The 26,441-nt window shown below is 45.0% G+C and overlaps 1 protein-coding gene across 2 annotated transcripts in view; it reads right to left on the reverse strand.

Annotated features, from left to right (window-relative positions):
- Positions 1–3,967: 3,967 nt before the first annotated feature.
- The window catches only part of LOC310659722 (uncharacterized protein), a 36,148-nt gene continuing 13,674 nt past the window's right edge, over positions 3,968–26,441 (reverse strand). For both annotated transcript variants that reach the window (XM_083403477.1, XM_083403478.1), the window contains 9 exons: positions 18,176–18,286; positions 16,762–16,874; positions 14,598–14,678; positions 9,733–9,855; positions 8,680–8,772; positions 7,488–7,548; positions 6,857–6,969; positions 6,318–6,425; positions 3,968–4,324 (listed from right to left, as the gene is read on the reverse strand). In XM_083403477.1, coding sequence (XP_083259603.1) covers positions 4,142–4,324; positions 6,318–6,425; positions 6,857–6,969; positions 7,488–7,548; positions 8,680–8,772; positions 9,733–9,855; positions 14,598–14,678; positions 16,762–16,874; positions 18,176–18,286 — 986 coding nt within the window. In that variant the 3' untranslated portion in view covers positions 3,968–4,141. The remainder of the gene's footprint in view (positions 4,325–6,317; positions 6,426–6,856; positions 6,970–7,487; positions 7,549–8,679; positions 8,773–9,732; positions 9,856–14,597; positions 14,679–16,761; positions 16,875–18,175; positions 18,287–26,441) is intronic.

Raw genomic sequence — 26,441 nt, forward strand, 5'->3', positions numbered from 1 at the left:
CTGGCTGTGGCTGATGCGAATTCTAATTCAAAGCACCTGCAAGGCACCAGATTGGGGGAAACTTGCCTAAATTTAGGAAGGGGGTAGCAATGGGGGGGGGGGAGAGAAAGGTTTGAGAATAGCTTGTTCTCCAACTCCAAGGACAATCCTTTTCAGATCAGAGATTTATATTCATTCTCAGCAGACAGGGACTAATATCAAGAACTACTTCACATTGATTTTGAAAGGAATGAGCTGAGAGCTTCAAAGTTCAAACTCATGTTCCATTTGTGTGAGCTTAGTTGGTGGGTAGGCTTCTTTCAGTCCACACTTGAAGCAGTAATGCAGAAAAAGGAAAATTCTGTAGCGATTTTCTTGAAACAACATATTGAAACAACTTGAACATCTCTTACAGCAAGTTCTTTTCTCCAACTCAGCTGAACTCTTCTGCTTTTAAATGCTTTTCTATATATTTTTAGCTTAATCTCCACTCCTGAGTTTCCTGCTTTGTTGAACTCCTGGCACTTATCTTAACTGTCCCTGGAACTGTTGCATTCGCTGTTTTGAAAAATGTGGGGGAAATAATGTTTATTACTTTGTACATTAGAAACATGCATATTTCAGTGGATTTCTTTTCTTTCGGTGTTGTGTGGTTTGCAATTTCACATGAAGGCTCTCATCTCTGCTATACTTTCTGTGCTTAGAACAATTTCTGTCCTTTTTGCAAAATGGGTACAGTGCATATTTTCCTAACAAGCTTCATTAATTCATCAGCCAAAAGCATATTCCATGTACAATAACAAGCACAATGTAATTCTGAGAGAAAAATGGCAAAACTGGTGATGAAATAGACAGGACAGCAAGAAAGGTCATTGATAACATTGGGAGGTAATGAATGTTGATGCCAAGGACCTGTCCTTAGTTTACCTTGCTTGAAATAATATATCAAATTCTCTGTTAGACTGCCAAAGGTGTTTGACTGTTACGCCCCGGGAGGGATGGCGATTGGACAGATCAGTCTCTATCCCTTTTGCACATCTTCATCAATCCTATCTGCCCTCTCCTGTTTTTCATCAAAAAATTAAGAATGAAAATTAGCATATTTTCTCACAAAATATGCAGTTCTAATTTTACCACCCCCACCCCCCTTCTCACAAAATACACAGTTCTAAATCCCCCTGGCTCTAAAGTAGGCATTTAAAATGTATATTTGCTGCTTTATTGAACCAAGAACTGAAACACAAACTTTGGAAAAGTGCAAAATGCAAAGCATAACTATGTTCTGATCTGCACTTCAGTGTGGGATGTGGGAGTTAGTTCTCGCTGGAATTTAGAAAGATTTGCTACAGGTTCAGAGTTTCAGTTGGTAGGTAAGAGGGCAGGCACTGTTGCCTGGATGCATCTCACCAGAGGAGAGGGCTTGGTCACGATGGTTAGCTGAGGGACAAGACCAGTCCATGAAGACTGGCTCTTTTTCTCTCATATGAATTCCAGCCTGGGAGAACTCTGGCCAGCTGCTTCTCATCTCACTTCTGGAGGCGTCATAGGTGGCACAGCACCATAACGGGAGGGGACAAGACAGTTGCAGTCTAAGCCGAGGCCAGATCCATGAAAGGATCCCAAGTATGCAGAGTGGACAGTGTAGGAGGGAGGACTGGGTAAAGAATGAAAACAAGGCATGGAGCCAAGGAGCTCTATACCTTTACTGCACAAACTGCCATCAGGAAGAGGAAGTGTGTGTAGAAGGTGGAAAGAGCAGATTTTACATGTTCAAAGTAAATAAATAACTTTAGCTAACTATATTTGTTTTTAAACATTTATTTATCAGTGCTTGAATCATCATTTTATGTATATTTGCTTTTTAATTGGTTTGTGGATTTTAGCTATATGTTATCTACAGTTTTATTTGAACTCTGCAGAGTTATTTGATGAAGCAGCTTATCAATCTTATGAATAAATCTTAAAAATGGACCTTCTTAGTAAGTGATCATACAGAGAATATGTCAGCGACATGCTTTGTGGTGGGAAGTAGGGTTTTTAAAAAATGTTACAACCAGTATCTTCAGCTTCTTTCTATTCAGACAACAATCATATGTAGACAGAATGTGCCATGTACTTAGGAGAAAGAGATGGCACTTAAAAGTGGTCAGTTTTGAATCCCTGTGGTATGTTTTGACTATCATTTCATTTACTTTTAGTTCTAGCCAATAATGGCATTCATAAGTTATTTTCACATCATTCTGCCTGTTTAGCAGAATGAGCTGCAGCTCTCACTCATCACACGAAAAAACTCCCATTTCTGCTTTTGATTAGCCACAGCTTGCTATGTTATTTGGGCCTGGAACAGTGGTTAATATTGATTATTATAAGTTTATACAAACTCAGTCAGTAGAGCAAGAGACTTTGTGTCATGCGTTCAAGCCCCATATGGGGCAAACTACTCCTGCATTGCAAGGGTTGGTCCTCAGTCCCTCCCATCTCAACAATTCTATGATTCTAAGCTGGATTCAGTAACAGTGGTTTGAAGCTGCCTAGTTTGGAACAAACCACAGTTGGCCGGCCGTGACAACTGATGGCTAAGGAAAGTAGGGCAGGAGAGGTGAATATGTGAACCTGAGGTTCACGGTAGCTCACTAAACCAGAGATGACCCCTTTTTGGACCTAGGGCTGCACTGAACCGTACCCATCCCTCTAGGCGGCACATGTGAAAGGGGTCCTGGCCCCAGAGCAAACATGGCTGCGGCCAAAGGAGGTTTTAAAAATGGACACATCTGGGGGGGGGGGGGCTTTGGGGGTCGCAAAAAACTTTTGGAATCACAACCTCACTGTGGGGTACCTGTGGAACTAGTCGGCTTTTTTTTAAATGGACAAATGTGGGGGTTGGGGTTGGAGGACAACAAATATATTTTGGCACCACAGTGTCACAGCAGGGGACCTTTGAGTGCTGTCAGTAAAACTAAACATGTTTTATTTTTATCTTTGAAAGGAAAAAGATGAGGTAAATGTTCTGTAAATGTTTGTACGACACTAGGATATTTCATATTGTTATCAGCGACTAACCTGCTCAAAACTTAGTAAGTCAAGGTACCTAGATATCTGTAGGCTGACATGGGCCTATTCAGTTTCCTTACTATGAACAGATGCATATATGATTGTACGAACAGCAGCAAATTGCAGCAGTCAGATAAGACTGGTTAGAGATTTCAACAACCTGGGGAGAAATCAGAAACCTCCCCCCTCCTATTTGAGAAAACATAAAGAAGGCATATCAAAAAGAAATATAAATAGCATTTAATCTAAGTCTTTATGTCTCTCTGTTTAGAACATTGAAGCAGGTTTTCTGAGAAATTTTGAACAGGATAATTTTCCTGTGCAAATTAGGCTAATTTGCATAGGGTACTTTGCATTGCAAATTTTTCAGTTATTAAAGTGCTCTGGGGATTGTAGTTCTGTAAAGGGAATAGGCACTTCTTCACAATTCTCAGCACCTTAACAAACTACAGCGCCCATGATTCCCTAGGAGAAGCCTTGATCGTTAAAGTGATAAAAGTAGTGCTTTAAATGCATGGGAAGAGTAAACTCACTGAATCTAACTTAGTCATGCTTAGTAATTTCATTGGGTCCACGCTCACAGAGCTGGCCCACCGATGAGGGAGGGGGAGGCACCTGCTTCAGGCAGTAGAAGCGCAGAGACGGCGCCCCGCCTGCCCCACTGCTGCCGCTGCAGCACCCCCTCCCAGGCAAGAGGGAGGCGCGTGACATTGCTGCTCATCTTCCCACCCGCAGGGCAGAGAAGACAAGTGACAATGCTCTGAGGAACACTCTAGCTCTCACCCAGTTCATGGAGATGGTGAGGGAGCAGAACATTCCTTTTTCGTTTTAGGGCAGATCCACACCAAACATTTAAAACTTTAAACCTTCCCTCCAAAGAATCCTGGGATCTGTAGGGTGTTGTTGAGGGTGTTTGGAATTGGAGCTCACATATTATTTTGGAGAAGTCATGTGCTTTAAATGTCTGGTGTGGATCTGTGTTCAGAGACCAGTTTTGCTCACTATTAGAGACAGACAGTGTAAACTAAATCCTAGTCCAAAGAGCATTTAGGATAGAAGCATCAGCCCACATCTGGTCTGTGTCTTAACTAAGCAAATGTATCTTCACCAGCTAATATACAGTAGACTCTGTCATATCTGTAATTTGAGAGTTACACCAATGTCCATTTTGCAGAAGTTCACTGATCTCTGTCTCCCGTTTCTGTAAAGACCCTTTGACCAGCTCCAAGGTGGCTTTCACTTCCAACAGAAGTTTCTTTTGTGGCAAACCATTATGCGCTTCCTCCATCTCCACCTGAGGGAGAGGAACAAATCTTGATCACCATCTCAGACAATTGAAGTACTGTACCTAGCATAATGTGCGACAATGTATCTAAATTACCAAGACAGGCTGAAACTACACTGAACCTTCTAAACCTTGTTTAGAAGGAAATGAAATAAACCACACACTATTGTAATCTGAAGTAGCTCTTACTTTGACTGCACTCTCTCAGGACTTTCCCAGATTTTCAGGTGTATAGTGCAATAAATAAAGAGTTGGAGCTTATTATTTGTGTGAAATCCAAATATATTCCTGCCTGGAAGAAAGTACTTCTGTTTTAAGGGTGCCACATTTTCCTTGTATTCACACCTAAATCTGAGTCCTGGCTCCTGGCACCAGTGCAATCTGAAGGGCAGTCTGGAGTGTGGCTGCCTGAGTGCAGTCAAGATCTCTGCCTAGTGCCAGCAACATCACTGATTAGGCACAGCACAGATCCCCAGCCAAAATCCATGATGGGACCCAAATATCCATTGCTTGGCCTGAAAAGAGGAGACTCGTATCAATACGCTGAGCCTATTTGTCTAAAGAGAAAGTCTGGTGAAGCCGCCCTCCTGTCCTCCCAAATCTGTTTCATTACTGGTTGTTGTTTTTTTTTAAAAAGGTAAAGGACCCCTAGACAGTTAAGTCCAGTCCAAGGCAACTATGGGGTTGCCGCGCTCATCTCGGTTCAAGCTGAAGGAGCAGCATTTGTTCACAGACAGCTTTCCAGGTCATGCGGCCAGCATGACTAAACCGCTTCTGGCAGAACTGAACACTATGACAGAAGCCCGAGTGCACAGAAACACCGTGTACCTTCCTGTCACAGCGGTACCTATTTATCTACTTGCACTGGCATGCTTTTGAACTGCTAGGTTGGCAGGAGCTGGGACAGAGCAATGGGAGCTTACCCCATCGCAGGGAATCAAACCATCGACCTTCTGATCAGCAAGCCCAAGAGGTTCAGTGGTTTAGGCCACAGCGCCACCCGCTCTCGTGCATATATGATCTGCAGCAACAGGTGTGGGAAAATGGGTCCCGGCTACTAGAACCAGTGCACTGACACCAACTCGAGGCCCTGGGGGCCCAGGCACCCACAAAAAATAATTGTGTATGCGCAGCACACATTTTGTGGGGCCTTGACGTGACTTCCATGTCCCATCCGAGGCCCTTGGAAGTGGTGTCCTAGGCCTTGCAGATCCTCCAGTGCCACTTCTGGTTCCTCATGCGGAACTGGAAGTTACATCAGAGTCCACATGAGCCCTACACTTTCCACTTTCAAGGCCCTACAAGGCCTCGGATGGGACCTCCGATTCCTCATGAGGTCCTGGACGTCCCACCTGAGGTCTCGCGGGGCCTTGAAAGTGGCATCCTAGGCCTTGCAGGACCTCTGACGCCACTTCCAGGAGCGATGTAATCTGACACCATGACAACATGTTACATCAGCGCTGCTGGACACCCATGATCTGTGGCCCAAGTCGCCGCCTCTGAACCAGTGCTTCCAGAAGTGGCTGAATGAGCAGTGTCAGGATTTCTGGATCCCTCACAGCAATAGGCTTCATGGGAGTGGTGGCCCTGCACCACTGCTCTTCCGTGAATCTAAAGACGACTCAGAAACCCTGTGGGCTGCCCTGTTCATGGGAGAAGGGCACCCACGACACTCCTCCACCCTGCAGAGCTTATCACTGGGACCAGAATCTCTTTGGTTAATGAGACCAGAATCTTTTTGCTGTGATGCTTGAGCTGGACTTGTTTTTTCAGATTTTATCCATGACACTGCAGTTTTAACTCCCGTATGAATCCCATTTTTGAAGGTTGAGCACACCAATGTGCTGTACTTCACCTAGCAGATATGAGGTCCAGGCTCTTGAAGCAACAAGAGCAACAGAAGTGACAAGCAGCAAGTTTATTACTCCTGCACCAACCATGTTGCCATGCATAGCTGTGATTTAATATGTTCTGGCAAAAGGAAAGTGGATGGAAGGCTTACCACAACAGATGTAGACCTTTGAGCAGGCTCTGTAGTCTCTGACTCCTGTGTTGTGACATTAGACTTTTCCACCCCCGCAGTATGGTCTGTGATTCCTTTTTCTGTTATCTGAAAGAAACTTGCTTTTTTATACATTCCAGTTTGATCACACCCGTTTTGCAACCAAAAGAACATTTCCATTTACTGCTAGTATAACTGTTGGCACTGCAGAATGGAATTTTGCCTCCAAAGGAATATTTGACATAACATCTGCTGTTTTTCTCCCCTGATTTCAATCAGATTTGGGTGAACAAAACAGAAAGTGAGCTTGGTGAAGTTTGCAAACTGAATCCATAATCAGCCCACATTAAACTCATATATTTTAGAACACTCCCAAATCATCTGCAATTGAGCTCTGCTACTACAGAAAACATTCTAACCCATCTCTCTCCCAGTTAAGTGATTTATAAAGGGATCAAATATGTAAAAGGAACTTATTTTCAAAACAGAAAAACTGACCATTTATTCTATTTCATCATCTGCAACACAAAGAAGTTTACCTCATCCGATATAATTAATGCCCTTCGTTGATCACAGGGTAAGTCCATTTGAAAATCTACAATTTTCTCCACTTTTTCAAGGTTTACTCTACTCCTCTGAAGTTCTTCAATAGCTGGGGGGGGGGGTGAATAGGAGAATGTAACAACAACAAAGATAACTTCTAAAGGGGAAAAAACAGTTCTAACAAAAGAATTGTAATAATAATTCTGAATAATTCTCCAGAGTTGTACACTTACTTGCCTGTAGCTTCTATCATAGCAAATAGAACTATGATCCAACACCATTCACACAAAGAGCAAGTGGTATATTGTCTGGTTTGGGCTTTGAGATGCACACAAGCATGTGAAAGACAGCATTTTTTGGGTGGAGGGGGCTGCAGCATAGTTTGCATGCTCAGTTATCAACCAGGGCTTCTAAAATGTGATAAATGAAACCTTGTGCTTTGGACATTGTAGGAGTCCTTTTGTCAACTCTATTTTTCAATTATGACATGATTAAAAGTCCACTGAGAGACTTCCCATTGAGCAAGAGACATTAGTTTGGAGCTACAAATGAAATGCAAGGAAGAAATAAAGGGCACGTTGTCTATAATTCATTCAAGCAGTCATTCTTTTGAAGGGAAACACTTACTTAAGGTGTGCTGGTTATGCAGGCAGTCTAGCTTTTGAGTAGTGCTCTTGAGCAGCCAAGCCTGCAAAAGATCATAACTGTTCAGTTTTCAATTCTTTTGCAGATCAATAGAAGAATGTCTCATATATATTGTGGCTTATTTATTATTAAAATATTTATATATTTTCCTTCATTTCACAGTTAAATAGTTTACAAAATATAGTGCGATGGTATATATTAAAGCAAAAATAACACTGAAAACCAACACAAGAAAGCACCATGGAAAAATAGAACAACATATTACTAAAGGTTAGTTTTAAATCCAGGAAGTCCTAGTTCTGATGTAACCTGCTCTGAAGCTACAGGGCAGGATGGGCTTTAATATAAATCACTTATAATACTGCTTTGCAAATAATACACACTTTACGTGAGGAGAAGAGCAATGTGCGTCTCCTGCAGAGCACCAGAGAATGATGATGGCTGCTAGGCTGAAGGTCAAACTTTGGCCCTAGAGGTGCAGGGACCTGCCTATTTACAGTACGTGCCACTTTCACAGGTATTTATTCATTACTTTGTTCTGACCGAATTCCAAATTAAACTCTGTTTGCTTGTTTTTTAAAATAACCTCCATGGAAATTCACACATTTGAACATATTTTTCACAAAATATGTATTTTTTGGTAAGCATTTAATCAACTTGCCCAGACACCCCCTCCTGCTATTGGCATCAACTGCTGCATGCCTGTTAAGCTTCTCTTGCCAGCTCAAGACATTTGTTTTTATTCACCTGAGCTTATGGTGGACCTTGTTAGCCTGCTCTGATGTTGTAGGATTGCGTTTTACCATGATCCATCTGTTATCTATTGCTTCAGTGCAACTGGTATATTGTGCAGGCATCTCAGACTAACTAGGTGCATTTAGGCAGGCCTGCTTCCCACGGGTCAGCTCCACTGCGACCAGGAAAGTGCTAGATTTGGCAGGGATCAATGTATTTATTCACCTGATCCTCAAAGCAGAGAGAACATGACTTTGGTTGAAATCAGAAAATGCAGTGCCAGTGGACTAAGGACCATTACTTTAATTTACAGGTCCTAATTACATAATCTATGTGTGCAGACATCTGTTTAAATTTGCTAGTCAAAAAAGGAGAAAACTTCATACAATTTCAGTTGGGTTTTTTAAAGTCAAATTACTCCAAACTACTTCTGACTTACCTTTTCATCACCCCATTTTTCCTTCTGCAGTGTGATCTGATTTGCCAGCTCTTCTTTCTCTTGTCTCAGTATTCTGTTTTCTTCCTTCAGTTTCTGGGTGTATAATTATACAGAAATGAGACTATTATCTTAAGCAGACGGGCAAAGAGAGAAACCTGCTGCTTGCTCTAATTGCCACAGTAATCATACTGTAGAAATGGAACCTATAACAAAAGGTTGCAGTGTCCCTGGAGGAGCGTCTCCGCTCATTCAGCCTGAGGTCCAAGTCCAAGGGCCTTCTGCTGGTTCCCTCACTGTGAAAAGTGAAGTTACAGGGACCCAGGCAGAGGGGCTTCTTGGCAATAGCACTCTCACTGTGGAACACCCTCCCATCAGGTGTCAAGGAGAAAAAGATCTACACAATTTTTAGAAGACACCTGAAGGCAGCCCTGTATTGGGAAGGTTTTAGCATCTGATGTTTTATTATATTTTTGTATTCTGCTGGAAGCCATCCAGAATTATTATTATTATTATTATTATTATTATTATTATTATTATTATTATTATTACAGATCGAATAATAGCTGCTCCACAGGACTCCAGCCACCCCCCCATTCAGTTTTCCCTCCTCTCCCAATGTTTTCTGTCTCCCCCTCCCAGCAATAGCCAGTCAACATTCCATGACCACAGAGCACACTCTGGCTTCATTGGGCTGCCCCCCCCCCTGACCACCATGGTTTCTTTCAAAAGATTTTTTGCACATCTGCAAATATTGGATCACAAGTTCATGCCTGTGAAAGTTGTGATGGTGGCAAACCTCACAGGATCTTCACGGCTCATAAGAAATGAAAACATTTTTGTGCAAAGTAGTTACCTTTTACTTCCTTAATAAAGAGACTAGTAGATCAGCAATCTGCAACTGCACATTTGCCCTTTATTTATAAACTTAAAGGGCAAATGTGAAATTGCAGATTGCTGATCTACTAGTCCTAAATATTGTTCATATAGCCTCATGAAGTTTTAGGGGGAAAGTTGTATCCCATCCATTCAAGGTGACAGTATTTTCCTTTTTACCTTTGTTGTGTCTTGCCAGTATTGGTTTTTCTTGTCTACTGTCTCTTGATAGGCCTCCAGCTGAGCTCGCAAGTTCTTCATTTTGTTGCTATACTGATTTTTCAGAGCCATCATAGCTTGTTCCTATCCAAAATATTATGATTAAGAAAATAAGCTAGCTTTAAAGGCAACTAAAAAAGGAGTAGCAGGTATAAGCCAAAACCTTTGAATCATGGTTCTTGATACCTCTCCACCTTTCTGTTAGTTTTCTTTACTTGGTTGAAGCTCTAGGGCATTGACTTCAGCTTTGAGCAAATGCTAACAGGAGTTCATTGGTTTCTGGATTTTTCTGTACTCAGCATAAAGACACTGGATAGCCTCTAATTGCTATCTAATTGCTAATTGTTTGGATATAATGCTAAAGTTTAGCAGCCAAGCCATGGTTTAGCATTACAACAATGAGCCTCAGAGAGCTCTGGGCTTACCTGCTTTTTCTAGTGGCCACTCTTCTTTTCTAGTGGCCATGAGGAGATCAGAAGGCTCTGTTTCTATTTTAGACTTACTAAAATAGTGCCATCTGAATCCTAAACTATTGCTGGTCCTAACTATGGCTGATTCAAACAAGCAAACTTCATTAAACCCTAGTTTGAAGTTGGCTTGTTTCCACAACCATAGATAAGATTACCCATAGTTTGCCAGGTTTAGTCACTCTAATGGTCGTCATGGAGGAGCAGGGAAGGAGAGATGCACAAGCTACTCTGTGGGTTGTTCTCATAACAGCATTACCTTTAAATAAGCCAATGATTTGGACAAGAGGGCAAAACAATGATCACTATTTTACAACATTTTCATAATCAATCATTTCAAGAATAATTAAAACAAAGGGTTGAATAGTCAATGAAAAAATGACAGGAATAAAGCTAGCCTCATCTTAGAATGAGGATGTGATATAGAGGACCAATGATGAAACAGTTATATGTCAGGACAAGGAGTCAACACAGAGCAATTGTGTGAAGGAAGAATTGTGTTTGGCTCAAGAGCTGATAAGATTTCTATGGCATCAGTTTCAAATGGCATCTACGAACAAGTTTGCATGTAAAAGGTAAAAAAAAGGGTAAAGGACCTCTGGATGGTTAAGTCTAGTCAAAGATGACTCTGGGGTTGTGGTGCTCATCTTGCTTCTCAGGCCAAGGGAGCTGGCATTTGTCCGCAGCCAGCTTTCCGGGTCATGTGGTCAACATGACAAAATCGCTCCTGGTGCATGGAGGACCATGACAAGTGCCAGAGTGCGTGGAAATGCTGTTTACTTTCCTGCCACAGCAGTACCGGTAAGTCAAACTATGGCTTGGTGTGATCACACAAATGTGTGGGCTCCCAGAAAGGAACTCACAACCACTTTGCCCCTCCCATCTCAAGCTGAGCTAAGCTAAGGTTTCGTTGGGAATTTGAGGTGAGAGATACCCACATGGTGGAAGTTGTCCTAGTTCCAGTCAACACAAAGAAGCAGAGTAAGGTCCAAAATACTTTACTGCTGCAGAAGGTAAGGCTCAGTAAAACAGTTCTGGGTGTAGAAACATATATACAGCTTGTAGGCTTTTGCAAAGACAGCTAGCTAGCTAGCTAGATAGATGATAGATGATAGATGATGATAGATAGATAGATAGATAGATAGATAGATAGATGATAGATGATAGATGGATAGATAGATAGATAGATAGATAGATAGATGATAGATAGATAGATAGATAGATAGATAGATGATAGATAGATAGATGATAGACAGATAGATACACACAAGTACAAAGTATCTCTGTTGCTCCAGCAATTCAATGCATAACACAGACTCTGATTCACAGACAGACTCATTCACTCACTGACCTCAGATAGACCAACAAGACTGACTAATGAGCTGGCATGCCTTAATCACATATATAATTGGCACTGGGCCATTGCTGTAGCAACTGGCGTGGCTGAACAGGCACTTGTATTAGCTCATCCATGGGCTTTTTAATGCTTATGAAAGAAATCAACCCCTTCCCTAATTTTAGTTACTCCAACAGGTTTAGTTTAGCATGTTGAAGGTGTCTTCTCATCAACCATGAGCTATGATGAAGAGCAGACCTTGGCTACAGTCTGTGGTCAGTGAGGAGAGAACTGAACCATGGCTTGGGGTTCAATAGGGCTGTAAGAAGGCACTGGTTTCCATTCCAACCCATGCATGCAACACTATTTCCATTCTGAGGCAGTTTGTCTTCTGGAAAAAACAAAGTTATTAGTGATGCACCAGAATTTATGCAGCTAATTACATTATTATTATTATTATTATTATTATTATTATTATTATTATTATTCAACACCATTCATTTAAATGCAAATGCCATTTGTTTCAATCCAAAGGAAAGACAGTGGAAATAGGAGTGAGTGGGTGTCACTGTTAACATAAAATTTGTGGGAAGAAAAAAGTAGCAGCAAATGCTGGATTAATTTCTGTTCTAGACCTGAGACAAATAAGCAAACCCTGGCAATTTCTGCTCCCATGCCTGTTTTCAGGGAAATTGTCTGACATCCCTATGGTTCTCCAACCTAGTTTCTGCTAGGTTCTAAAGGATCTCTGAATGGTGTGGATCAAGAGACATAACTTATGTCCTCCTCCAAAGACTCTCTCTCCCTCTTTCTGGTTATTTGCTTGGGCCAGGAGCTCTGTACTCCACTGATACCACACAGCTAAGTGACAGAACATCTAAATTTGCCTTGCACTTAACAGAAGGCAGCTGCCTGTTGCAAATTTAATCCTTGCAACTGCTCTGATTTACACACCTAAAACACCACCAGAGGGAGCTACCAGCTAATACAAAAACTGTTTTAAACACTGCCGTGTAAATTGCACTTAGCATTCAGCCGAGTGTTGGAAGATAGCAAATACAGCATTTTATATAGAATAAATGCAGATTAATATAGTGGGGACTGGTCCACTAGGGGGAATGGGGCACTGACCCACCAGCCTAATCAAGTCTAGTGTCCAGATCAAGGGAAGTCATATTCTGCCTTGGTCAGACCACACCTGGAATACTGTGTCCAATTCTGGGCACCACAATTTAAGAAAGATATTGACAAGTTGGAACACGTGCAGAGGAGGACAACCAAGATGATCAAGGGTCTGGAAATCAAGCCTAATAAGAAATGGTTGAAGGAGCTGGGTATGTTTAGCCTGGAAAAGAGGAGACTGAGAGGAGATATGATGGCCATCTTCAAATATCTTAAGGGCTGTCACATGGAGGAGGGAGCAAGCTTGTTTTCTCCTGCTATGGAGGGTAGGACTCGAATTAATGGCTTCAAGTGACAGGAAAAAAGATTCTGACTAAACATCAGGAAAACTTTCTGACAGTAAGAGCTGTTTGGCAGTGGAACAGACTCCCATGGGAGGTGGTGGACTCTCCTTCCTTGGAGGTTTTTAAGCAGAGGTGGGATGGCCATTTGTCATGGATGCTTGAGCTGAGATTCCTGCATTGCAGGGGGTTGGACTGGATGACCCCTGGATCCCTTTCAGCTCTAAGATTCTATAATCTATGATTATAGGTCAAAGCAAATAATTCCATCTGCTCATCCAACATATATTTAAACCACCTGAGTTCCCGCAAAGAATCCCAGGAGCTGTAGTTTCTCCATTACAGAACCACAACTTTCAGCACCTTCAACAAACTAAGGTTCCCAGGAAGTTTTGAGGGAAACCATGTTCTTAGCATGTGCTGGATGTGTTTTAAATGTATGGAACTGCCCAAGTTCAACTGAATGCATTCTTTTACCTTCCCAACTGCATGAAACATGAATAGCAAATACACCCAGAAACCAGGCTGTGTGTTGTTCTTTGTGGGCTGAACAATGACTCTGCTTTCAGAGCATGACATTTCATTGTGCATAAATTCCTTCTGTTTCTGAGAAATCTACTCAGGTGTGGATCAACTGTGTGTGCATCATCAGGTATGAAGCGAGCACAGGTGATGAAACAGGTGTGGTGTCATGAATAGACAGAGAATAAGGCAGTATAAGTTGTGATTATTCCTTTCTTTCCTATTCTGCATGATTGTTTACTTCCTAGAATATTTATGAAGAATAGACAAATACACCTATATATCTAGTGTTCATCTTCACACTTTCATAATAAATCTGACTTTGCACACATTTTAAAAAGGAAGCAAGACTATTGTAGAAAGTTAGCTACACCTATGCCAAATTCAACAAGCTAAATCCCATTTTTCAACAGGCTAAGGGATGTCCATCTCTGCATATAATGTAGTTTAAAATCTCCTTAATCTTAGGGTGGCCATCTTGTATCATAAAAAATAAAATTAAAATTAAAAATGAGAGAAGGAAAGGGAAAGAAAACTCAAAGCCAGATTTGCATAAAAATTACAAATTCTAGTTTATATGTAAAGATGTGCACTTAGGAAATAATTACTGTAATTTACATAGCAATACAAAACATCTCACCAAAGTGGGGGCCTGTATGCCTGCTCAGTCTGTCCAGGCACTAAGTGTTGATGGGCAACTTCAAGACTCCTCCTTGCCCTTCTTGTGGTTCTTGATCTTTCATCTGGACTTGGATCTGACAGCCTGTCCAACAGAGGACTGTCCTCTGTAAAGCTGGGTAGAAGCTACCCTTGCAATCATAAACATGTCTACTCGGAAGTAAGTCCTATTGAGGTAATTGTGTGTAGGACTTCTACCTGAACAAATAAATTATCTCTACCTCCCCCCGCACTACCCTCTTTGATGCATCATGTGTTAGTCAAACAAAAGTAGAATGTGGTTTGCTGAGCCTTGTTTGTTCTCACAGTAAATGGAAGAATTGGACCCCTGGAGTTTATTTGCAACTTTAGAAAAATCACCTGGTTTTCTTTTCCTACATGCTCCAGCTCTTTGATTGCCTTCGTGTACCCAATTTTCATCTGATGCATGTCTTTAGCAATCTAAAAAGAAGAAGAAAAAAAGAAAGCAGCAACAGATTGGAACATTTTATTCATCCCTCCCAATAACCAGCACTTACTGGAAAGTAATAAACAAAGTACAGTAGACAGATGCAAAAGAAGGCAGACTCTTGCACCTTTAACAGTTGTGGACTCAAGGAAATTTCAGCAGGAATAGTAGTTTGCATGACAAGCTGTACCTAGGAACCCCCCCTCTAACTAACAAGTGATAAAGGTGGACGAACCCTGCCCTCTTTTTCATCTGTCAGTGCAAAGAATGAGTGTGTTGTGGACAAACATTCATTTAAATGTTGACAGTAGTATAAGAGAAGCAATGAATGAATACAGCTAAAGCACTAAAACCAATCTGTAACATCAGAATAATGAGTCTGTTTTACCATGCCATATAAGGTATTTTAGGGTATTTTATAATACTGTCCTTTTCTGGGTCAGTGTCTGATTTTTAAGATTTTGAAATATGCATTTCATTCTTTGATGTTAAAAAAAGTAATGGTTTTAACAAGTAGCTGTTGTAAGCAAAAGCTGATCATATGTCTGTTTATTCAGAAATCAGATCCCACCAAATTAATTGAGAATGATTATTATATATATGTGCAGGAATGCAGCCTTAATACAACCTGTCCAGACCTTGGACAGGTAATTGCAGTCCCTTTGGCATGCTGTGCCATCCCTTTAATCCCATAGGATGGTGAGGCTCTGTATGGGCTTTGTTGTTTGCTTCTGAAACTGGCAGGAAGATGTGAAGTGAGGCCTGATAACGAGTGTGGGTGAACTGAACAAGACTTTTATTAGAGTTTGGGAGGTCACTGCCCCTCTGGCAGAATGCGATGCCTGCTGCCAAATTCTGGTTTAAGCAGACACCGGTGTGCTGTGGGAAGATATTTACATGATGTCAGGCTTTGGGGAATCCGATCCCTCCCACGGTAGCAGTCAAGAAGCAGAGAAACAATTAAAAGTTATTACCACGTAATTCATTAATATTCACAGAGACAATGGAGAATTGTTTGCTTTCTCCTGAGTCTTAGCTTCAAGACCTGGGGAGCAATCCCAACCCCTGGCCAGGATCAGCATGGCTGACCAAGGTGGTGGAGCCATTTCACACCCAAAGCCCTGCTGCTCACACTGGCCAGGGCAGAATGTGTGGGAGACCATTTTGTCCCCCTTTTTTGGCTGCACTAGCTCTAAATTGGGCCCAGCACCAGTAGCTGGATCAACTGGGAAGAAAGGGGGCTGGATTGCTCTCCTTTCCCCCATTTAGGCAGAGTTTTATATATACCTTTCTTTGGATGAAGTACAGCAACTGAGGTTGCTATACTCTACTGAGGTTTCAGTTATTATAATATAAAAACTATGAGAAGTTTGCATTATGGTATTATGAACTTTGCTGAGAAAAAAAGAAAGCTTATTCACACAGATTCTTATGCAAACCAGAATGCATGATGCTATATGGTGGGTGCCCAGTCTGCTCCTTCTCTGCCTTGTTTAGCTTGGAACAATGTTATGACAGAAGATGTCTCTTAGTGGATGAGCACACAAAGCCACCCTTCTCATCCGACCTCAGATGCCCTGATCCCAGGGCAAATGTATTAGTTTGGATAAGCCCTGTGTATTGGATGCAAGCCAGGCTTCCACCAGAGTAAACATTAAAAATGAAACAAAATATGCCTTGCCAAAGGATCAGGACCTGAACATATTATCATGTTTGAACAATTTTAACAGTTAAAATTATTACTATTATTATTTTTACAGTATTATTATTCCTGAGGAAATTGAAATAAACTTATATTTTCTATGTTTTCTAGGGACATCACTTACAAAGCACAAAAACTGGTAAACATCTGTCATGGCTAACAGTGCAACAGACAATTTCTCATGTTGGCCTTCCCTTAAATGGAGAAAATGATTTAACAATAAATTAATTACCTGCCCTAAGAGAAGTACCCTCCAGTAGGAAAAGTAGATGAAAGACTCTTTTCTGTACATTAGTGTGTTTATACAAAGAAGTAATGCATTAGCAGTTAATTATCTACTGAAGTCAATTCATATCAGAAATTACTTTGTTTACCTTGGTAATATATAATTTTGCTAGTCTGTATGGAATGTAAAGCTGTTCTTCTTTGGACAGGCATCCATCCAGTTGATTGTCATGAAAGAGCACTCTAGGAGCACTGGGGTGACCTGTGATATGTATATATAAATATAATTCTTGACTATGTAAGACATGAAGCAAAATGAACCAGAAATGCTCATAGCTGAAAACTTCCTCTACCATTATCCAATCCCACTCAATATTAACCACTAAACATAAAGAATGCATTATTATGCACTCACCAGCAGAGAGAGGACAAAGGCACTTTAAGTAAGGTGAACTCAGTCAGACCATGCAAACTATGTTAGAAATCCTGACATAGCACAGGAATTACCCAAATTTGGGTAATTGGCTAATTTGGGGAAGGGGAACCTAGAGGTGCAGCAGATGTTGCTTGATTACAACCCCCACGGTCTCTGATCATTAGCCATGCTGGATGGGCTGATGGTTGCTGGATTCCACAACATCTGGAAGGCCACACGGTGACTTATGAAGGCCACAGGTTCACCAGTCCTGACCTAATGTGTGTAAAGTTAATGGTGGTGAATTCTGACTTAGAGAAGCTTGATACACAAACTCCCCCACTTATGAGACAAGCATAGATACTCCAAGATTTGCCCCTGGGCTTGGTTTGGACCATATTGTATTTATTATTATTTCATAAAATTTATATACCACTTACCATGCAAACAAAAGACCTGTACTAAGCAGTATAGAAAAGACAATATAAAATGTTCAAATAAAAAATCTTTTAAAATGCTAGTAAAAAAAAACATTTAAAGCAAGTTGCCTGTTCTTTTAACAGTTCTTTAAAACAATTGTACTTATTAAAATCATATGCTAAAACTGCACACTAAAGTTACATACTTGGGTAGGTTTGCTGAACCAAAACGGGTTTTTAGCAGATTATGAAAATAATACAGTGAAGGTACCCATGTAATGTTAATGGACAGGGGTTCCAAAGGTTAGTTGTTGTCACACTTTAGGATTTTCAAATGTTTGAATGAACATTATGTGGACTTGTGAATGCGCTAGTTCCACAGATCTAAGCAGGTGGCATTGCTGCCTTCCAATCAGCCTCTGTTCTTCCTTCAGCGTCTCATTTCCTGCTGCCAACCACATCCCTTCTTCCCAGTTTGCAGCAGGCAAGTCATAGCAGTGGCAGCAAGCTCTTTCCCTGAACTCAGGAGCCCATGGCTTCCTAGGAAATTTAGTTCTCCAGAACTCCTGACTGGGGTCACAGACACAAAAATGAGGTGAGTCAAGAGGAGTTTACACTTACCACAAATAGGATATATTTCTAAGGAAACACCCATGTCTCACCGTGGGAATTGTGCAATGGAATGTAAGTCAGGCAGAATATATGCTTCAGCCTATGTTGTCGAAATACCTTTTTGTGCAGTTTTGTTTCCTTTCATTTCATTCAGGCATGTTACAAATGAGAGCTTGTTCTTGTTGAAGCTCAGTTTGTTCAACCAAGATTGGCCTTGCCCAATTTCACCTGTAAAAACAAGCCTTGTGTAAGAAGCCGGAAACATTCCTTTTAGGAATTATAACAAATGACAACCCAAAAGACATGAAAAGAATCTTTTTATATGCAACAGCTGCCGCAAGGTTACTGATTGCAAAAAACTGGAAATCAGAAGAAGTACCAACATTGAAATATTGGCAAAATAAATGTTTTGAAATGATTGAATTAGCAAAAATGACGACAACAATTAGAATGCAATCTAATCAAAATCTCAAACAGGAATGGAAATGTGTGGAAGAATACACAACCAAAAGATGCTCCATCAAGAATTTATTGATGTGTATAGACTGATTTCACAAAGTTAAGTTAAGCTAAGCTATGATAAGCAGATATATAAGATTAAATGTTTAATTATTAAGATACAAAACTACAATCTCAATAATAAAGTTACAAAATAATAACAAGGAAGTTGCACACGGGTGGAGGGAAGACACAGGGCAAGAAATAAGAAATGGATAAATGTTGGTACATAATGAGATGTGAAAATGTGAATTTACGAATATAATGTATATGTATCACTATGTAAAGATTTCATATATGTATTGCAACATTAAAAATAAATAAATTAAGTGCAACAAAACCTCAAGCCTTGTGTGATTCTGTAGTGAATTGTCACATTATTATTGAATGGAAAGATCCCTTTGGTTTTCCAATCTCCGTTCTTTGGGTTACAGTGTGTTTTGTCTTTGGCTTAAACAGAAAAGGGGGGAAATGCACTCAGACATTTTTGTTTGCGGTTACATTTGAGAATAAGCGTTCCTCTGAAGTTTGAAATGCTCATGATGCATAAACTCTAGTGCTGATGAAGCCAGCGAGGTCACCTGCAGAAGCTGCTGGACCCCAGCTCCCACCAGCCCCACACAGCCGGGCCCGCGGTCAGGGATACTGAGAGCTGCACTCCAGCAACATCTGGAGCTCCCCACACTGGCTTCTCCTGCTCAAGGACTTGCAACTTTGGAAAGAGTTTAAGGCTGATATACTTGCCAGTGACACTGAGTAGCCATGATAGTTGGGGTCCAGACTGATTGACCCATTGCAACTAAACATGGGTTCTCAAAACAAGAGAGACCATTGCTGTCAATATGAAGTGCTTCCCACTTGGGCTGCTGCTGACGACAGTCAAAGTCCTGTGCACTGTGGAGGAAGAGGAGTGCGGGGGAGCGCACCGTCCCAGGCAGCGCGATCCCGGTGGGGTGCCATCGGAGCTGCCCCCCCCATGCTGGGTGCCATGCCCCCGCAGGCGCCGCACCACACCCCTGCGGGCAGTGTGCCCAGGACACCCGCCAGCCCTGCCCCCACTTGCTCTCCGCCCCTCAGGTGCCAGAGCATTAAGCTCTGCCACTGGTCCTGTAACACCATCTCAAAAACACATTAAGGACAGAAGAAAAGCTCAGCTGAATTGGAACAAGATCCACCTATTGCAGCAACCTGTTTTCACAGCAGCTGAATAATAGACACCTATGGGAAGGCAGCACCTGAGTGCAAGGTCATTTATCCCACTTGTGATTCTCAGCAACTTTCTTTTGTCTGCCCTGAAGCTCCCAACATTCAGTTTCATTAGATGACCCTGAGTTCTATTATCATGAGAGTGGAAGCAAAGCAGCTTCCTCTCCACTTTCTCTACATCCATTGAAGAATGTGGATTCAATGCTGCCTCTGTCTGGTAGCAACATAAATGTACAGTGGAACCTCAGGTTACAGCAGGGATCTGTTCTGTAGGGCCCGCCATAACCCGGAAATGACACATTTTTGTACTCATTATTTGCTTGGAGAACTGCATCACAAAATTGAGAGAAGTGTGCTACAAGGGTTGAACATATTCTTCACATTAGGCTGGGAGGAGGCTAAGTGGAAAAACAAGTACAGTGGTACCTCGGGTTACAAATGCTTTGGGTTACGTGTTTTCAGGTTGCGGACCACGGGAAACCTGGAAGTACCGGAAAGGGTTACTTCTGGGTTTCGCCACTCACGCATACGCAGAAGCACCAAATCACGTCACACGCATGCACAGACGGAGCACTGCAGGTTATGAATGCTGTGGGTTGCGGATGTGCCTCTGTCACGGATTACACCCACAACCCGAGGTTCCGCTGTAAAGGCCATGGCAAGAGGTACAGTCACTGCATAAATTAATTGTGTCTTACTGTATTAACATTCATATTAGGTTCTCCACATTGCAACCTGGCAACCTTATCTATATTGTCAGGGGTTCAGGAGCAGAGTCACAGGAGAGGGAGGAAGTGGAGAGCGAGGGGGAGGAGTCGGAAGGAAATGTCAGCGAAGACAGCAGTCCGAGGTCTCTGAGTCTCTCCAGTGACTCGGAAGATTCACAGAAAGGGGCCCCCATAGTCAGGGCAAGGGGAGTGCCCAGGGGGGCACCTCGAGAAGAAGGGGCCAGAGGGGACTCAGAGAGTAGCAGCTGGAAATCCGGACCAGCGTCCCCCCCAGAGCGCAGTAGGGGGGAGGAGTCCCAGGCATCGGGATCAGGGGGCGCGCGGGCAGCGGGAGAACGTGAGGCAGGAGGGACCACACCCTCGTCAGGGAGCGAGGAAACGGTCATCAGGAAAGTTAAACGCGCGCGCGCGCCAAGTTCAAATGTACAGGAGGGCGGCAAGGTGGGCAGCCCGGGTAGGGAGCCAGGTCCTAAAGCCCGCCGAAGAGAGGGGGAGGAGTCAGAGGGGTCAACGTCTGCCTCAGAAGAGTCCAGGAGGGAGGAGACCCCGGGGGGTAGTAGGACCCAGAGGAAGAGAGAGAGAAGGAAGAGGTGGAGTAAGATTAGAGTCTTAAACTGGTGTACAGGGGGCGGGGACTCAGACGGAGCTTCGCTGGTCTAGAGTCCAGATGTAGAGCTGGGACGCTGAGGCTTTGAAATGGAATCTATTCTTCAATAAAGACTTTGATACTTTACTACCGGCTAGCGTTGGTCCTTGGTGAGCTGGGACCCGGAGCCAGCCCTGACAGTAAGCTCCGTCTCACTGAATTTTGGCACCAAGAACCTCGCCACGTGAGTCAACGCAGCTAGGGAAGAAGAGGGGTGCCTCCAGAGCTCACAAAACTCAGGCAAGATGACTACGGAAGAGCAACTAACAGCCCTGCAAGAAGCTGTGACACGACTCAGCACGGAGGTGCTTGCATCCAGGAAAAGAGAGGAGGAAATGGTTAACGCCTGCCGGGATCTCCAAGTCAGGTTGGACGTGCTTTCTAAACAAGGGCCACCGGGATCCAAAACAGAGGGCATTGGCTTGGGGAGGAGGGGAGGCAGCCTTGTATCTCATTTTGACGGGAGTCTACAGCAGTACCCCAACTTCAGAGCAGACCTGCTGTTTGCGCTGGAGCTGCTTAACAAGGACTTTAGAGATGAAAGAGAGAAAGTGGGATTTATCTTGTCCCATTTGCATGGGGAGGCCAAAACGTGGCTGAGGAATTTATGGAGAGATAATGATCCGGCGCTCCAGGATGCGAAGGCTTTCATTAAAGCAATGGACTCGTGTTTTTTATCAAAGATAGACATCGACATTGCCCGGAGGGACATACATGGACTTAAACAGGGCAAAGCCAGCGTGAGGCAGTACCATGCACGCTTTTTCGGACTAGTTCATGCACTGGGATGGCAAAAAGATTCTGAGCCAGTGAGAGACCTCTTTTGGGAGGGCTTGAATGCAGATGCAAAAGCGGAGATTGGAAGGGGGGAGAGGCCAAGGAGCACCCAGGAAGTAGTCCAGAGGGCTCTGGAAATCGGGGTGCATCTGGAGGAACGTCCTTGGAACAGGGAAGAAGGGCGTTGGGGAAGGGCACCAGCCAGAGCACCTCCCTTCTCTCCAAGAGAAGCAGCGCGTGCGCACTCCACACCCTCGCAGGGAGGGGGAGAAGAGCCGATGGAGATAGGAGGTGCCAGGGCTCAGTCAGCTACCAGAGCCCTAACACCGGGAGCAGCCAAAACGAAGCCTCCTAGAGGGAACAGGAAGTGCTACATCTGCGACAGTGCTCAACACATGGCGAAAGAGTGTCCCCAGAGGCTCCACAAGCACACTGCAGCCTCGGCGACAGTCACAGACGCAGCTCAATTGAAAATGCAGCAACAGTTAAACGACGGAGTCTGGCTGGAGGAAGAGGCACTGGGGTCCAGCCAGACAAGTCAATGAAGCAATCCCCAGCACTTTTGCAACCCACAGACCCCCTCCCACCCAAACCAGTGGTGCAGCTTACAGCGTCTCTCCAACTGCCCAATGGACGCACTCTGGAGGTGCCGATCACCATTGACTCCGGCAGTAACGCTGACTTTATAGGACTGGAATTCATTCAGCAGCACAATATACCACTGCTACCAGCCACGCTGCCCCTGAACGTTGTCACAGTGGATGGCAGAGACTTGTTAGGGGGGCAGGTGGTGCAACAAACGCAACCAATGGTGATGCGGATTGGAAATCACCAAGAAGTCATCAGCTTCAATGTCACCCACCTGTCGGACACGCCTGTAGTCTTAGGCATGAGTTGGCTGCACAGGCACAGCCCAGCATTGGCGTGGTACCAGCGCCAACTGACCTTCGGCTCCTCCTATTGCGCGGAACATTGCATCCTTCCTAGCCCGGAAGAAGGAGGGGACGACCCGCAGCTACAATTAGGCACGCTGCAAGCAGTGCCGCGCAAGTACGCAGCGTTTTTGGAGGTTTTCTGCGAGAAGGAAGCGGACAAGCTGCCTCCCCACAGGCCCTATGACTGCAAGATTGACCTCCTGCCAGGAGCGACGCTGCCAGCCGGGAAACTGTATTCCATGTCTGAGGACGAGCTACAGGAGCTCAAGGAGTTCATAGACCTCAACTTGAAGCGCGGTTTCATCCGGGAGTCGAAGGCAGCGGGGGGCAGTCCTGTATTCTTTGTGAAGAAAAAGGACACGCCCCAAAAGAGGCTTGTAGTGGATTTCAGGCTCTTAAATGCCAAGACCAAGCCCACGGCCTTTCCCATGCCCAAAATAGATGACCTGCTTGCAACGGTGAGGAAAGGACGCGTTTTTACAAAATTGGATCTGCGAGGGGCGTACAACCTGATTCGCATACGGGAAGGAGACGAGTGGAAGACTGCCATGTTCACGCCCCTGGGCACATATGAATACAGAGTTATGCCCTTCGGTTTACAAAATGGCGCTCACTGTTTTCAAGCCTTCATGCATCACGTCCTGGCGGGTCTCCTCTACAAGAAATGCGTCTGCTTCTTGGACGACATCCTGATATTCTCAGAATCTGAGGAGACCCACGAAGGTGACGTCAAGGAAGTTCTGCAAAGACTGCGGGAGCATCGGCTGTATGCCAAGCTGGAGAAGTGCCAGTTCGACAGGAAGGAGGTGGATTTCCTGGGCTACAAGCTGTCGGACAAGGGGCTTGCCATGGACAGCGCCAAGGTTCGCGCAGTGTTGGACTGGAAGAGCCCGCGCAATCAGAAGGAGGTCCAGCGGTTTGTGGGATTCGCCAACTTTTACCGCAAGTTCATCAAGGGGTTCGCGATGCAGACGGCGGCCATTACCGACACGCTCAGCTCCAAGAAGAAGAAGTTCATCTGGACGGAGCAAGCGGAGCAGTCCTTCCAGAACCTTAAGCGTCTCTTCTCGTCCGAAGGGCAGCTACTGCATGTGAACCCCAGCAAACCGATGAGGGTTGAAACAGACGCCTCAGACAGAGCCGTGGGCGCCGTACTGTTGCAGAAGGACCCGCATGGGGACTGGAGACCGTGTGCCTTCTACTCTAGGAAGCTCAGCAAGTCGGAGCAGAACTACACCATCTGGGACAGGGAGTTGCTGGCCATTCATGCAGCATTCAAGGCGTGGCGGCACTTCCTCGTCGGGGCCAAACACACAGTGCAGGTTCGCACGGATCATAAGAACCTGGAGTACTGGCGCACGGCAAGGTTCCTGAACCAGCGGCACATCAGATGGGCGGAATTCTTTGCGGATTTCGACTTCAGGATAGAATACATCCCAGGCGACAACAACATCATGGCGGATGCACTGTCCAGAAAGCCGCAATACCTCGAAGAGGCGGCACCAGCAGCGGCCAAGCACATTTTCGCTCCGAAAGCGTGGGCGTGCGCTTCAGCAACCGTGGACCTGGAGGCGGTCCGTCGAGCACTGCAGGAGGACCCCTTCGCACAAGCCAAGATGGAGGAGGTGCACAAGGGCACGGTGAAGGACGACGAATTCCAAGTACGGGACGGATTGCTCATCCGCAGAGGAGCACTCTATGTACCGGGAGACGACCTCCGTGCGAAAGTACTGCAGCAGTTGCACGACGCACCCACCGCCGGGCACTTTGGCAAGGAGAAGACGGCAGAACTAGTTGCCAGAGATTTTTGGTGGCCCAAGATGCGGGGGGAAGTCGCGGAGTACGTCTCGAGGTGCGACACCTGCCAAAGGGCCAAGTCAGTGCACAAACCTCCGGCGGGACTGCTCGAACCGCTGCAGACCCCGAGCGAACCGTGGGAGAGGGTGGCCCTGGACTTTGTCACGGATTTACCCAGCTCAAGGGGTAAAACGGCAGTGCTAGTGGTGGTGGACATGTTCACTAAAATGGCCCACTTCATTCCATGCGCGAAGGTGGCCACGGCAGAACAGACCGCCAAACTGTTCATAGACCACGTCTTCAGGGTGCACGGTCTGCCACGGTCTATCTTGTCCGACAGGGGGCGCCAGTTCATTTCGAACTTCTGGCAGAAGCTGATGGGTTTCCTGAATGTCAAGATCAACCTAGCGTCGGCGAGACACCCGCAGACCAACGGCCAAGCGGAGCGCGTCAACGCCATCATGCAGCAGTACCTGAGATGCTATGCAAATCAGCAGCCGACAACCTGGGTGGACTACCTGCCGCTCGCTGAGTTCGCCTACAACAACACGAAGCACGTGTCCACGGGGGTGACACCGTTCTTCGCCAACAACGGGAGGCATCCCAGAACCTTCCCGGGATTAGAGAGACTGGGGGAGGGAGAGCCACAGGCAGCGGAAGTCTTGGCGGCAGAATTGCAGGAGGTTCACGAACAGCTTAGGAGGCAGTTAGAGCTTGCAAAGCACGCATACAAACTGCAGGCTGACAAGCACAGAAGGGTTGGGGAGGACATAAAGGTGGGAGACTGGGTGTGGTTAGCGGCACACGCAGTGCCGACCAGATCACTAGCTAAGAAGAAACTCGGACATAAGCAGCTAGGACCTTACCAAGTTGAAGCACGGATCAATCCGGTGGCTTTCCGGTTGACACTTCCGGAGGGATCCAGAATGCACCCAGTATTCCATAGGTCGGTGCTCACGCCCTACAAAGCACCTCACCGATTTCAGGCGCAGGACACAGCACCAGACCCATATGGGGGGACCCCCCCAAGGAGGGAGTCGCCAGGAAGGGAACTCATCAACCAGGTCACAGAGATTTTAGACTCGAGATGGGGGGAAGAGGGAGTAGAATACTTTCTCGCCAGTGAAGGTACCCCGGCCAGCGCCAACCGTTGGGTGCCAGACTATGCCCTGAACGAGCCTCTTCTCAAGGAGGAGTTTCATGCCTTGTTCCCACACAGGCCCATGCCAGCCGAGTATTTCGACGACTGGCTTTTCACACCCACGCTTTCAACCAGCACCTTCCAGGGGTTCACCTCGGACGAGGAACCAGAAACGGAAACACGTTCCCCGGAGGGCTCGCCCTCGGGGTTTGCCTCAGACCGCTCGTTTTGGTGGGACGATCGAGGAGAGGAGCGGTGGAGCAGGAGGTGGCTGAGGGGTCCTTGGCAAGCAACGGACCCAGAGGAGACCGAGGGTGAGATGGACATGGACAGGCTGGGGGAGGACGTTGGGTTCGAGCATGGCGGCACGGAGATGGAAGCAGAGGAGATCGAGGTCGGCGAAGACAAGGAGGACGAGCCGGACTTAGCAGGATGGATGCACGCCACGGGGGACGAACTGTATCCGCCATTCACCCCCACAACGACGGAGCACCCAGCACCCCCGCCGGAGGAGGGGGAGGGGGGAAGGGGGGGCTTCGAGGGGGGGATGGATGTCAGGGGTTCAGGAGCAGAGTCACAGGAGAGGGAGGAAGTGGAGAGCGAGGGGGAGGAGTCGGAAGGAAATGTCAGCGAAGACAGCAGTCCGAGGTCTCTG

This window comes from Podarcis tiliguerta, assembly GCF_965153285.1.
Source record: "Podarcis tiliguerta genome assembly, chromosome: 11".
Classification (NCBI taxonomy): Eukaryota; Metazoa; Chordata; class Lepidosauria; order Squamata; family Lacertidae; genus Podarcis; species Podarcis tiliguerta.